The following is a 14,655-nucleotide window of genomic DNA, read 5'->3' on the forward strand; positions in this document are numbered from 1 at the left end:
TTCGGCCGGATCGCAGGGTGCAGCACGGTCTAGAGAAGAGATGGAGTGGTGTGGTACAGGAGGACGTGGAGCTGAGTGGACTTGCCGATGACTGGTAACAGCGGTGTCAAGATCGGCCTCAGTGGAGGAGGCTCGTGAAGGACGCTACTGGGCAGTTAGAGGCAGTCGCCCTCCAACAACAACGGAGGGTGGAGGAGCAAGGCTCACAACAACGAGCGGAGCGCCGGATGGCTAAAGCACAGCAAATTGGCCCAGTAGGGGGCACAGGTGGTGCATCAGCCAGTCATCTCAGTCAGTCGACCCGTGGCACCTGGGTCTGTCCCGTGACCTCCGGCCAGCGGGCGTTCGACACTTCACGTGGCCTCAAGGTGCACATGGTCTTGCAAAAGCGTCGTGGTGACGTCACCACTACCTTGTAACGAATGGCAGTTGTTGTAATTCCATGTGTGTGTATCTAAAGTCGATGTCTGTGTGTGTGAGCCCAGATGTGTGTGTAAGTCGATGTGTTTGTGTGTGTGGGTCAATGTCTGTAAGTCTGTGTAAGTCGATGTGTGTGTCTGTCTTTTTCACCCGGGCAACGCCGGGTACTTCCCGCGAGTCTTCTCTTACCTATAAAAGGCATTTGTTGTCTGTCTATCTGTCTGCGTGTGGCCGACACTTGCGAGGGATTTGGCTCGTGAACTGTGGGGTTTCGTTTAAAAAAAGTACCCAGGTAGCATGCCATACGCCCCGTGGTGAGCCAGCGCTATTCCAATTTCGCGTCCGTCATCGTTAAAGTAGTTTAATTAGTAATTTATTGGTGTTTTTGATTATTTATTCATTACATTGCGCCTCCGAGCGTGCGCCAAACACGCAGCTGTGCATGCGCGCCCCTAGCGATGCCCACACCTTTGGTGGGGTGGGGGGGATTTTCATTCGCGTTAAAAATGCAACAAAAAACCACACAAGGCTGAGGTGCATTCATAATAGAGGTTTTTGGGTTAGATCGCGTAAATATATAAATGTGTCGTTAAAACCCGCCACCACCCGACACAGCCAACTAGTAAGGGTTGTCACGTAAACAGAACGTGGCTAATTTGTCACTCGTACAGCACTAGTGTGCAGTGTATAGTGTAGTGTATAGTAGTGTAGTGTATTGTGTATAGTAGTGTATAGTGGAGTATACTAGTACAGCACACCGGTGTGTTGGAGAGCCAAACCACAACATTTACAAACTGAGTACGACGTTTCGCCAGTAATTACAACCAGCTTCATCAGGCGACAGACAGATTTGTGGAGAAGTCTTTCTGTTTCGTTCCTTATATAGAGGCGTAGATGTGGTGACTACCCTTCTGCACTCTTGCACAATGATGGGGGGGGGGGGCGGGATTGCTGAGGCAACGTACATTATGCATGTGCATTGTGCGAGACCTTTTAACTTGTCCTTCCTGTCTATTGTGTAGATTAAAATAGCTCTACCAACGGTAATCCCTATTGACGTACGCTGCCCTTTGTAGGCATGCATTTAAATAATGTATTATTTGATAATTCGCTTCCATGCAGCACTAAGGCGGTAGCTATCCGAACGGTAAAAGTTTTATTTATTTATTTCAATTTCGATAGATTATCTAATAAGTCTTGGTCGTAGTAGCTAGTTTTGCACAAAACTTCAACATTATCAAAATCAATTGAGTGTCCTTGTTGGCACGCGTGTTATGCTACTGCTGACAGTTGCATTTGGGAGAATTTAATATTTCTCTGATGTTCTTTTGGTCTCGTGCTGATCATTCGTCCTGTTTGCCCAACATAGCATTTACCACACGTGCAGTTAATCCTTTACCGAAAGACCCAAGAATATAGTCGTTATATTTGTCCCGAAAGTGTTAATTCTGCCATTGTAAGAGAGCATAATTGATATAAACTACAGTTTGCAAATGCGTACGTACAGTATTTTGTTAATCCGCTTCTGAATGAAGGCCTTCCCACGTTAAGTGAGTCATGGCGTTATTTGACCAAGGGCACATATAACTACAGAATAGTTAAATGATAGAATTTGCTGCACTGCCCTCCGTTGCCCACAATATAGCCCCACCACCTATAACACCCGTTATGCATGATAGTCACCTATCGATGCATTGTCCAGGTACAACTTGCCTTAGCTTATGAGATCTAACGACGCTGGGCACAATCTGGTTAATTTGGTCATTAGCACAGCACAGTGAACAAATACAGCACTGTATATTAATGCTTTGCACGACAACAAATGGCTTTCATATTGATGCACCGAGCAGGAGGCTTGGTCATTTCACGCTCTGTCACGTGGCAGATTGGGCGCTGGACAATGCAGCTGCCTCTAATGTTGTGCTGCCATCAAATTACAGCACATTGACCACGACAATTAACGGAGCTCAACATGATGTTCTTACCTGGCTGGTCCCTTACGGCAGGGTACGATGCTAAATTGTGACAATTTGTTGGCCTTTTAAAATGGAATTTGACCAATTTGAAAGCATTTTTTTGGGTGCTATTGGGAACAATGACCTTATCAGATATCAGTACATCCAATCTGCATAATCAGTGGTTCACTGCAGCTCAAAAACTCGGTCCTACAAGGCATGTGGTGATGGAGGTGTCCTCAATCATACAGAAAACAATTGAACATTAGAAAGCTCAAATTGTTTAGTTGTAGAGTAGAGTTGGTGGTTGGTAAGCCTACATAGTTTGTACAGATCTCTTCAGAATGGATTAAATTATCATGCCCCTTTTTAAAGTAAAATAAAACATGTACATTTTTAAATATGTTGTGATACTGCATTTTCCCCCCACTTAATAACTCAGCTCACAATGAGCTCGATAGACGTGATGACGAGGAAGTGTTGACAACTTAAGGGTCAAATTAGGGCTTGATAAATGCCACTGAATCTTGTATTTCCTGTTGAATAATATTGGTGACAATGCAACAAGCGCATGGGGACACTAACTTGTCAGGTAAAGACAATGAAGCCCAATTTCTCAACGAAAATATGTAATCAGGCATAACAAGTCTATGGACTACTTGTGCCTTCCGTGTATGATGCGAGGGAAGGTAAAACATTTGGAGAGAAATATATAACAAAAATATGGCACCGATATAATATTCAGCTTGTTTTATGTAGAAATTTACATTTCTATCTTTTTTCAAAACATTAATGACTGGCATTGATGGCAGTTATAAAAATGTCAAGCTATGGTTCTGGCAATAATCCATCTAGCTCCTGCAAACGAGCTAACTTCATTGCTTCACCTTAGCAGTAGATACCCTCTCGGATGTATTGTCACCTTTTGGTTGTCACTCCATCATGAGTCGAGATCACCGGGCATCAACCCTTCTAGTGACGCGTACTGCCCAAGCAAGACCACTAACTATAAGTAACAAAATTATACACCTTTACATTTCTGACCCTTCCCATAAAAAAGAGTAGGGTAAGGCCCCGACATCCGCGAGGGTTCAGTTCTTGAAAATATGTGCGAAAGTAGAAATCTGGAAAGTAATTACTATATTCTTGGTTCTTTCGGTAAAATCACGTAGAAGGGAAATGATAAAATAATATACCGAAAGAACCAAGAATATGAATCCCTGCAGTCACGAAAGCTTTAAATCAGTAATTACTATGTTTATATGGGAAATGGGGGTTAACTTCCTGTGTCTGACTAAATACAATTTTTCGTAATATTAATCCTGTACTGTACACCTAAATGACATCCATATAGTTAATGAAACTGTGCTATAATAATACAATCACACACCACTGCTGTACTGCACAAGCACCCTTCCCCCATGATGCCAAATCGCAAATAGTCGAAGGAAAAAAGTGTGAAAGTTGAACTGATATAAAAATATATAAATACGCGAATAATATAATTTTGCGAAAGTAGAATTCGCAAATAAAGAGGTTTTACTGTATTTTCTGACAAATCTCATCAGCCACACGGCTTTCAAAATGCTATTAGCAGCTATTAACTTGACATAAAACTCAAAAAAGTGTTGGAATAAAATTATTTTGGGGGTGAAGACACCACAGAGCAGCAGGGGAAGGGAGAAGCACGTGACTGTCGCACATCACTCTGCTGCAGGCTGCATGGCCCCATTATACCCGTGATAGATCCACGCCGCATTTCCCATGCTGAAGACAACAAGGTTCCTTAGCTGCATACAGGTTGGCTATTAAGAGTGCACGGCACCCCTACATTTAAGTATAGTCTCCGGCATCAACAGTACGCAACTCAGAATGCGCTCGCGCATCAGACACACTGACTTGTCAGGAAACCAATCAAGTAAATAAATGTGATCCATACAGTAAAACTACATCACATATCAAGGTCAATTAACTTAAAGCATAACGCTAAATGCTTTTATAAACTGTCAACGTGGAGTGGTCTTTAATGTTAGATTACAGAGTACATTTAATAAGTGTATGATATTGCAATGTTGTGGTGTGGTGTAGGATACAATGGCCACAGTTTGGCGTAGATATTGAATGTACAGGTGGTACAACTGAACCAGGGAACATCGGCTGGACAGATCCAGGCACCAGGCTATGAAGAGGGAATGAATTGGACCAGGGGCCCAATTTCATTCCTTGCATTAGGTTCCGTGCCAACCGTGCCGCTCTACTGTACTGCCAATCCATTTAGTACTCTTTGGTTCTTTCGGTAAAGTCACGTAGGTAGAAAAAATAAATGAAAAAATTAAAATTATATATCACGACGTTTCGATCGCAACACAAGCGGTCGTCCTCAGGCAGAAAAAATAATCCAGCAGTGGAACTGCTGAACCAGCGAGAGAACTGTTGCAACAAGGTTATATGTGTGGCGATGGGCAAGCAAGCAGGGTCTGAGCTGGAAAGGAATTCCATCCCCAAACGCAAGCACGTCAGTTGTGTTAATGGTGGAGATTAGGGAGAGATTAGGGAGAGAGGTTAGCATGAAATGAGCTCCATCGCCGCATAATAGTATCATCCCCGCATATGCGCACGTCTAATAAAAAACTATATTTTTTCACCCATCATGGTTACATCTCAAATTAACTGCTTTGGGGTAATCAATGACAGGCAGTGAAGGATAACAGATATAATTTGATATATATAAAAAAAAAATTCTCCAATGTATGTGAAAAGATGGTCTGATGGCATATATGTATGTTAAATAAAAAAAAAACTTACTCATAAACACACACTTTGCTAAATTATATTCATGAAACATGTTACATCACCTGCAATAAAGCTTTAATTACAAAAATGTTGCTCTAGTGAATAATGTTCATTTTGCATATGCTAATACTCCAGTAAATGTAATAATAGCAGCAATCAAAAACAAGATTTGAAAATTTGACATTTAATTACTTACATGCTTACTGCATCATAGTGTATAATTATTAACTGTACTGGTATGTAATCTCTGCAAGGGTTATCCCGAATTTAGACATTAATTTCAACCCCCTGCAACAAAGTCTGTAGCCATGCTCTCCCAATCATGGAGCCGTTGCCTGACTGCCTTGACTAAGAATGATGGATCTTCCATCGGACAACTGCCTGTCAGGATGGCATGTTTCTGGCAGGTCCGAGAGCATGGCAGCATATGTCCAGGGCCTCAGATACAAGGAGCCCTCTTGCACACTGAACCATGAAGCAAATGAACAGAGCCATGGCAAACGAAATGTTCATATTTGAATGGCAACAAAATTAAGAAAGACTTTAAGTACACAACATTTTAGAATTCACCAGGAAAATAAATGTTTGAGAGCATATTGCTGCATTGGTCAAATTTACACTAATTTAATGTAATGTAAAGTAGAGTCGTGTGTACATCAATAACATGTATTGACTTAAATCTTGATTTAAAGCTTTAGTGACTGCAGGAATTAATACTCTTCACTTACCGATATTAACTGAATCTCTGAGTTTCATTACGAGGTTGGATGTCTTTGTATTGACAGGCTGGATGTCCACTGCTCCAGCCTCTGTGGTTGGACCATCTCTAGCTCCACCCACCTACCTTGATGCACCCTTCTCAGGACAGGCTAATCTCTCACAATACAAAGGCCACTGCGCCAGCCATTGACATGCTCATTTCTCACAATACAAAGGCCACTGCCCCAGCCTTCGTTGGTTGGACCATCTCTAGCCTCCACCCACCTACCTTGATGCACCCATCTCAGGCCTATATAAGACCTTGTCTCAGCAGCTTTCTCTCTCACCTGAAGACGATTGCTTGTGTTGCGATCGAAACATCGTGATCTATTAATTTTTATATTTTATTTACGTGACTTGACCGAAAGACCCAAGAGTATTGACTTATTGTGGAATGAGACCTATTGTTTCTAAGAAAACATGAAATGAGATTTATAAATGGCAAATTAAAACATTCGATATACATTGCATATCTTTTGGGTTATTTATGATGGACTAGCGGCAAATCAAGAGAATACAAACACATAAATGAGCACCATTATTGGTTGCATAAAATAGGCTTTTTGAATAGACACTGAAAGTAACTCTATGGTATAATCTTCACCACATGCTTTGATTCCAGTTTCACAATTGGGATATAATATGGTTTCCATTTTAGCTTTAAAATATTCACTTTGATAGAGTATTTATGGTACACTAGCACTTCGTAGGATTTAAAAGACCACTGCAGTTAATATGTGAGGGAAAAGAGTTTTACATTTTCTTTTTTATAAAGTAGTGACAATTAGGAATGTAAACATAGACAGAATTTCGTCATGCTTAAACGCCTGAAGTGAGAACACTTCCCAAAAGACATTGCAGACGTTGGCAGGTGTGGTCTTGCTATGGCACAATAATATAATTTTAGCCTTACACTCGAAAGCAGAAAAAAGCATGTATTATCAATAATAATGAGTACACCATTCCTTTTCAGACAAGACTATTGCAAAGGTGCTATCATTCACAGCCAGGTATAGTCTGCTAGTCGGGAGTGATGTTGCCATGTGCTTTCACCGTAATAGGTAATTTGTCATTTGGACCAGGAAAATTACAATATTAAACATGAACAAGTAAATAAATCAACATCATATTTTTTTCCCCAATTGAAATCTATTTTCAGATTGCATGTTTGGTTTCACAATAAAAGTAATTATACAGCTTAAAATAAACCCTTGCAATCAATTAGAATCGATGTGACACCATGTCACAATGGGAACGTCATGAGGGATGAGCAACCTGTGTATAGCAGGACACAGGGTCAGAAGGGATCTCATCCATGGAGAAATCAAATAATTTAAAAGATCAAATGAGGAATGAAGAATTGCAATGTCAATTAAACTCCGGCAACAACAACCAGATGTCACAAAAATCAAGTGATTGTGCTCAAACTGAAGAGATATTTGTTTTAATGAATCAGGTGGCTTTTTTTTATCATAACAGGACCAATACCGCTAAAACAACAGTAAGGCAAGCTACCTATTGACAATGACTGGAGGGAAGGACTATTGGTTGCAGTGTACCATATATTCTAAACAATGCATCCCCGATTAGCACGATTGGCTACGTATGGTGCAAAAGCAGTTCAACATACATATATACAATAGTTTAACATTTTTGAGATACGAGCGTGTTGTACTACATTTTCATCCACCTGTACAGTTAATGATAACGGTGGCAATATTTTTCAGACCTATGATTATCCGAATCGTATTTATGCTAAATAATGACTGGTCACGTCAGTATACAATTGCTAAATATGAGGTGATAACAACGTTTTATTTGATTGTTTTAATCCCATGACCTCGAGACTGACTGAACTATTAAAGCATGGGACATGGTGTTTTTCACACAGTGACAGGAGTATAATTGTGATCAAAAAGATTTACGAAATATTTTTATTGACTCACAAAATATGCCATACTACACAGCATGTGCATTTTCAATCACATACAATTTAATTTACTCTTCATTTTCATTATCTTAAATTCATAAAATGACAACCACAGCAAACGTATAAAATATATTTCACATGGCACTTTTTTAATATTACCACCTGCGTCTAAAAGTCTTAGAAATTCATATTAAAGTCGACAAAACATGCACACTACTGCACTTTCCATGATGTAGTGGCTATGGGGGGTATTTATATATTCCCAGCAGCGTGGATTGTGTTTTAAAATATATTGGATTTGTGATCCAAGATAAAGGTCAGTTGCTAGTGCCTGCAGGAAGGGATCACAGCTCTCTATATTACATGCATGCATTGTGTAGACCAGAACTAACCTGCCTTTGCAGCCGATTTTACTGTCCATTTTTTCCCCCACGATTTTAATTCAGCATGTGCGACTTTCCTGGCCCAATGAAATGTTCTGGTTAATGCATATTTACATTGCATGTTTTTTTTTTTACATTGCATGTGTAGGGGTGTTAGAGAGAGAGCCCGTTATGCATGGCAGCTTATGGCAAACAAACACAGTGGGCGGGGCTACGTGAGTGCACGGGGAGGTGCTCTCTACGACGTCCGCGCCAGGCACCCCGGGGGGGGCCCCCCCCACCCCTCAGCGGGGGGTTGGGTATAAAAGGGGATGTATCGGAGGGCTCGGGGTTCTTGTAAAGCTAACCAGTGAAGACTGAAGACGTCTTAGCTAGAGCCCTGGACTCCCCTGGTTCGCCGTCCTTATCAGGGCCGAACAGGACCGAGCCAGCGGCATGGTCCCGAGATCCAGAGCCGGTGCTCTTGTCAGCGCTGGTCTGGGACTCAGGGTACCGGGCCCGACTTACCAGTGTCGGGCCAGATAGCCTCCCCTAGCCCGTTAGAGGAGGACTAGGAGGCAGGCTAGGAAGTAGCTAGCGCGTGTATCCCCAGCTAGCCGGGTGAGGGGGCCGACACCCCCTCTAGTGTTGTATGCCACAACTGTGCTGTGTGAAAAAACCCGTGTGCCTCCAACTCCGGCGTCCAAGAGTCGTGAACTCTATTACACATGTGTGCTGTTCAAATGGTGTGCAGCATTTTACAGCACTAGGCATCCCTAATCCATAGACCTACATTTCTCAAAACAAACAAGTGAGACACGTGCATTAAATGGCAGTCTCCACATACTTCTTATTAAAACAGGTTATATCGTGAACTTCGGAACGAAATAAAAACTATACATCAAATCTGCCTTGAACATTGAAAGGTACTGTAATGTGATTAAAAAGAAGTTGAAGAACACACAAACTGTAGGGCAGATCGGACAAAACATTGAAACCAAATGAATGAAAAACATTCAAACTTTATGTGGGGGGGGGGGCGGGGGGGTTGTGGGCACATACCGCTGCATTGCACTTGTATCGTCAAAATTATGAGGGCACTTGGCTCCAAATGCCTACATTAGATCCAGATGTACTACTACACGTGAGCACCACAACCAATCACTTCTATTGCTGTGTTTGTTTCTGTACTTTTATTTGTTTTGCTTTTGTCATTTTGGTGATGCAGGTCACTCTTGCAAACACTCAATGTGAAATAACCTTGAAACTATAATTTGGCCGTGCTGTCAAGCTTCTGAGCGAGTGTCCAGTTTTAGTAAGTCAAAAGGCACTGCAGGAATGCACTTTGACTTACTTAAACGTAATAGTAATGCACTTTAATATGTGTTGAATTAAAGACGTGGATGAGAACATGCTGGAGCGCTGTTGAAAGACTCAACTGCCTACAATGACACTGTGAATCACATATGTAAATCACATATCAATCACACACATGAATCACATTTGAAAAATCACAATATGTAAATCACATATGCAGCAGAAACGTGGACATTGACAAATAAATTCAATAAGAATCAGAAACGTGCACAAAACATGTTTTTTTTAACAGTCATATTGACAATCGTATTGACTGTGAAGAAAAGTAAGTGGGCTTACGCAGGGCATGTTGCAAGAAGGGATGATTGCTGGTTGCCAAGACTAATGACGGTGTGGCAGCCAAAGAGGAGAACACCTCAAACAAGATGTCTACCGCAGAGACGTAGCGACGACATCAGCTCATGTGCAGGTGCTAGGTGGATTGTTGCATTGCAAGGCTGAGGGAGATGTCGAGAGCTTTGGGAGGCCTTCATTCATCATCCCATTTTACAAGACATTGCCTGGGAGATCTTTCAGTGGGTACATACTGTACATGGAAAGACCATGCCCCACCAGTTAGACAGACTGCAACCGCGTTCATTATGTCTGGATTATAGATTAGACTCGTCTGTTGACTGCACTCCTGATGTTACATTGGCTTGTCTTTCTAACAGAATGGCCTCCAAAACAAATAAATATCACTGTAGGTATACCTGCCACCATGCCGTTATGTGGTTTCAAGTGCAGCACTATCTGAATACACACAATACATCAATAGTGCACATTAAGACAAAACTACACATGTACATTGTTGCAAAACTGTTTTAGTGCCATTATTAGTCATATTTATAGTTTGTATTGATATGTATGAATACATTTACGTACTGTATCTACTGTGCGAGTACTGCTGGGGCATACATGTGTAAATGCAGTGTATGGGCAGTACTTTAATTATGAAAATATGATTTCACCCGTGACTGAGCAAAAGGAACACGGCATGGTCTTCCTCTGTCATTTAATCCAAATACACCAGAAAATATATTGATGCCCTGGGCACATAGAGATATTAGGGCACGGGGAGTGGGTGAGTGTTCTTACTTAAGTTAAAATATGTTCTTCCTTCAAAATACAACTTAAACATTTTAAAGATATGTGTATACACACAGCAGTATATACGTGTTCAGTTTGTTTGGTCCACTCGTTATTCACATGCTATGTGAATACACAGTATGATTTATTTGAATCTGATTGATGTTTTTTCAACTTATTTATTATATTACACACTGTCATATATGGTGTCACTCAAAACCATTATCTACAAGCTGTCACTCCCTCCTGAGGGGCTAGTAATCGTGCATGTACTCCATATTCAAAGAAATGAAATGAAATAGGTTTGGCTAAATTCCACATGCATTTGAACCACATCTCATTTATGCAGACATAAATATATACAGTACAGTAGTTTTACATTCTGTAATTGTAATACCATCCGATTCGCATGGTTGGCTACGTACGGTGCGATAGAAGTTCAACATACATACATAGAAAACCAACTGCAACTGTCATAATAATCTGAGAATGAATTACGTAAATGAGGCAATTATACCATGAACGTACACTTTATGCCTGTGCCTGCCTGACAAATAGTTTCTGTTGGAGTCTGTACTTACGGGCATGTGCCAGGCTGAGAGCCCAGAGACGCAAGTAGGAAGCTGTGTTGGAGATGCAGCCCAGGCAGTACTCGATGGTGTGGATTGCCTGGTGCACAAACTCATCGCCAAAGTTGAACTCCTGCAAATGGTGCAAGGAAAACAGACAGAGCAAGAACAGAAAATAGAAACCAGTGAAACAATGATTATGAGAGACCAGATACATTGCCAACACAATGGCAGAGAACACGGATGTACTGCAACGTAGGAAATAAGTACTGTGCTGAAGACTTCATAAAGGTCCAAGTTCAAGACTTTCCTGGGCTGGAACTTCTTTACAGTAGCATTTCAAACATATCCAAATAGAGAATATTTATTTAAAAAAAGTAAATAACTTGTACTATTAAAATTGTATTAGCTACATAATGTAAGTAACAACCTTTCATTGCCATGATTTTCATTGATGGTCAAATGAAATTATACACAGTTATTTTTGAAAAGCTATAAAGTGATTGGTTAATTTTTCTGATGGTATATGTCGTGACATGGAATGGGTTACTCGGACAGAGAAGGGGATGTGCTGTTGTAGCAGCCCTGACTGCCAGGAGGTCATGTGATAGGCCGGAGAGAGGGAAGTGGGGTAAAGGTGACAGAGGGGGCACGTGAGGTAAAGCCTGGGAACCTTCTAGTAGGTTCTAGAAGGGGGGGGCGTGGCCGAGGGCGGAGCGAGGCCACGCTGGGTAGATAAAAGGGGGGCCCCCAGCAAAGGTCGGGCTGTTGTTTGGAGTGGAACCCATCGTGCTGCAGGAGTCTTCGTCACCGTCTTCACCTCCTCGGCGTTGTTGGTCAGGCAGCCTGTTAACTATCCTGACTCTCTGTACCTGTAAAGGCTATAATAAATAGAGTACCTCCTACTATTAGTGTCTCTCAGTGACTCACTACATATGTATTCCTGCAAAGCCACTGGAGGTGTAATGATGCATTCTCTTTGGTTCTTTCGGTAAAGTCACGTAGGTATAAAATAAAATAAATAACGACGTTTCGGGTGCAACACAAGCGTCCGTCATCAGGTGGGACAACCACAGCAAGAAACAATTGCTGAAGTGGGCAAAAGGGCTGCTGTGACAAGAGGCTATATAGGTAAGAGAGGGGGGAGGAGCCAGGGAGGTGAGATAGAGAGGAGGGTGTGGGGTAGGGGGAGTGGAGTGCTGCTAGAGAAATTAATAATGACCCTGAATTGCAAAAAAAAAAATCGTGAGGAGACTTCATTGTTCATAACGTTTTACTGTCAATATGACAGATATTCCACAAACAAGACTTCATGATATAAATGTAAAAAATATTTTTTTGCTATCGTTTACATCATAATAAAAACACGAGATAACAGTGGGAGTGCAATATATGTTCAGAGCTTTTGTAAGCTGGTATGAAATCCTCTGTTTCATTATTATTTAGGTTTTGGAGGGTGTTTGTTGATGAGGCTAATCCCTAACGACAGTGACTGATGATAAATAAAGATTAATTACAGCCATTAACGAAGATCAATCACAACATACAAAATAGGATATAGTACATTAAAAAGGCAGAAGGAGGGAGCCTCAAATCGTGAAATGGATGAGATGTAACTAATGATTTGTAGATATGCATTTTATGTAGGACTGTTAAATCATGTATCGATGAAAACTCCCTTGGTTTTTTAACGTGGTAAGGAAAGAGCTAAATTCGGAATGCATTAAAAATAAAACCATACATTTTGACACAGGAATCATATTCAAAGTTAATAATAGAATTTGTCCCGAGGCAAAGTATGATTTCCTGTGGTCAAGCAAAGGCTAAAACGATCAAATCCCTGGCTAAAACTGACAGCAGAGGGATCACACCTAAACTTTGTATCCCTTAAAGATGTAACAGTAAGAGGTTGGATTTGAATAGCCGTTTAGTTTCCATGAATAAATGTACGATTTTAATTGCTCTGAAAATGTTTGTATTTCTACAATTGTCAGTGTGTATTTGCCGAAACCATTTGCAGTACTTTCCGTTATTGGGTTCCAATGCAAAGAAGCTAATTTACCGTTAGAAACATGGGTTTAAATTGTATTGCAAATTTTTAATGAATTTGTGTCCAAGTACAATCGACTAATCTATCATTTGTCCCACGAATTGATGTGGATGCGCTCCCTCCCTTCTTTGGGCCACAGGAAAGAAAAGTCTAACACCAAACGGTGATTCACAGGAGAGTGAGAGAAACAGAACAAATTCTGGTTCACAAGTTCAAGTGGAAGCAAATGGCACCACTGGGATAAGATTACTCTGTTATCTGCACAGTCACGTACACCCTCTCACCCCGATTAAAATTCAAATAGGCACAGCCGTATTTTTGCCACATGATTTTAACGAAAACCTTCATTACAAATTCAACATTTATTTCCTGTGATTATAAACTTTGTTACATTTTCCTCTTTGTTTACAGCGATCCTTGTGGAAAAGTGTCGTTTGATGCACATTATCTGGTATTTATGAATTGTGCTTGCTTCGGTATTAATCCATGCAGTAACAATGTCGGTGAATAAAGGTCTGTAACATATTGCATAGGTGCTCGCTAACAGTACTTGCTCCTACGGTCTGTTAAGGAGATATTGGGGATCTTTGTCTTTGTAACAAATTGCAACAATAAATGCAACACCAATCCAACATATTTCTGCATATAAACTGTGCAGATAATGGATATTAGCAATTAAGTATCGAGCTGCTGATTGTATGAGAGCACATCTGATGACTATGGTTACTGATATATGGCAATAATATGATGTATCACGCAGTAAAATGTCCAAGACATTCATATTGCACATTTAAAAAAAAGATAATTTTCAACAAATCAAATGGTTTCTATAAAGATTTTTTGCAAAATCCCAATGTGATACATTTTAACACACATCCTAGACAGTCACAATTTGAAGGCACAAGTTATCTGATGTTTCTGGAATATTTAAACTTACAATTAACATCAAAATGTTAATTGATAAAGTGCAATATGCCTATAAAATGTATTGGAACATGCAGGCTAAAACCCACATCGATAATATATTCTAGTACAACAGGTAAATGGCAATACTGGTATATAGACCATAATGCAATGCATTGGTCCTGCTCTCACTGGATTTGAAACTCAATATTTGTTGCTAAAGAGCTTCATGTAACAAGATTTTGTAAAAGACAGATGACACTATTTAATGCATGGGATGGGATCATCTTTGCTATCGTGTGGCATATCAAACGCGACAATCAAGCATGATCCCATTATCTCTTTCCACATGCACACCGCTGATGTTTACCGAATACAGGAGCTAAGCGTGTATCCACCATCGATTTGAACCATGGACTCTGATTCAACTTGAAGTGAGTGCACGAGTCATTGTGTACCATTCAAACTC

The 14,655-nt window shown here is 40.7% G+C and overlaps 1 protein-coding gene across 2 annotated transcripts in view; it reads right to left on the reverse strand.

Moving 5' to 3' along the window:
• The window catches only part of LOC144943197 (V-type proton ATPase 116 kDa subunit a 1-like), a 228,886-nt gene that overhangs the window by 78,123 nt on the left and 136,108 nt on the right, over nt 1-14,655 (reverse strand). For both annotated transcript variants that reach the window (XM_078870471.1, XM_078870461.1), the window contains one exon: nt 11,246-11,366. In XM_078870471.1, the coding sequence (XP_078726597.1) occupies nt 11,246-11,366 (121 nt within the window). The remainder of the gene's footprint in view (nt 1-11,245; nt 11,367-14,655) is intronic.

This window comes from Lampetra fluviatilis, chromosome 2, assembly GCF_964198595.1.
Source record: "Lampetra fluviatilis chromosome 2, kcLamFluv1.1, whole genome shotgun sequence".
Lineage (NCBI taxonomy): Eukaryota > Metazoa > Chordata > Hyperoartia > Petromyzontiformes > Petromyzontidae > Lampetra > Lampetra fluviatilis.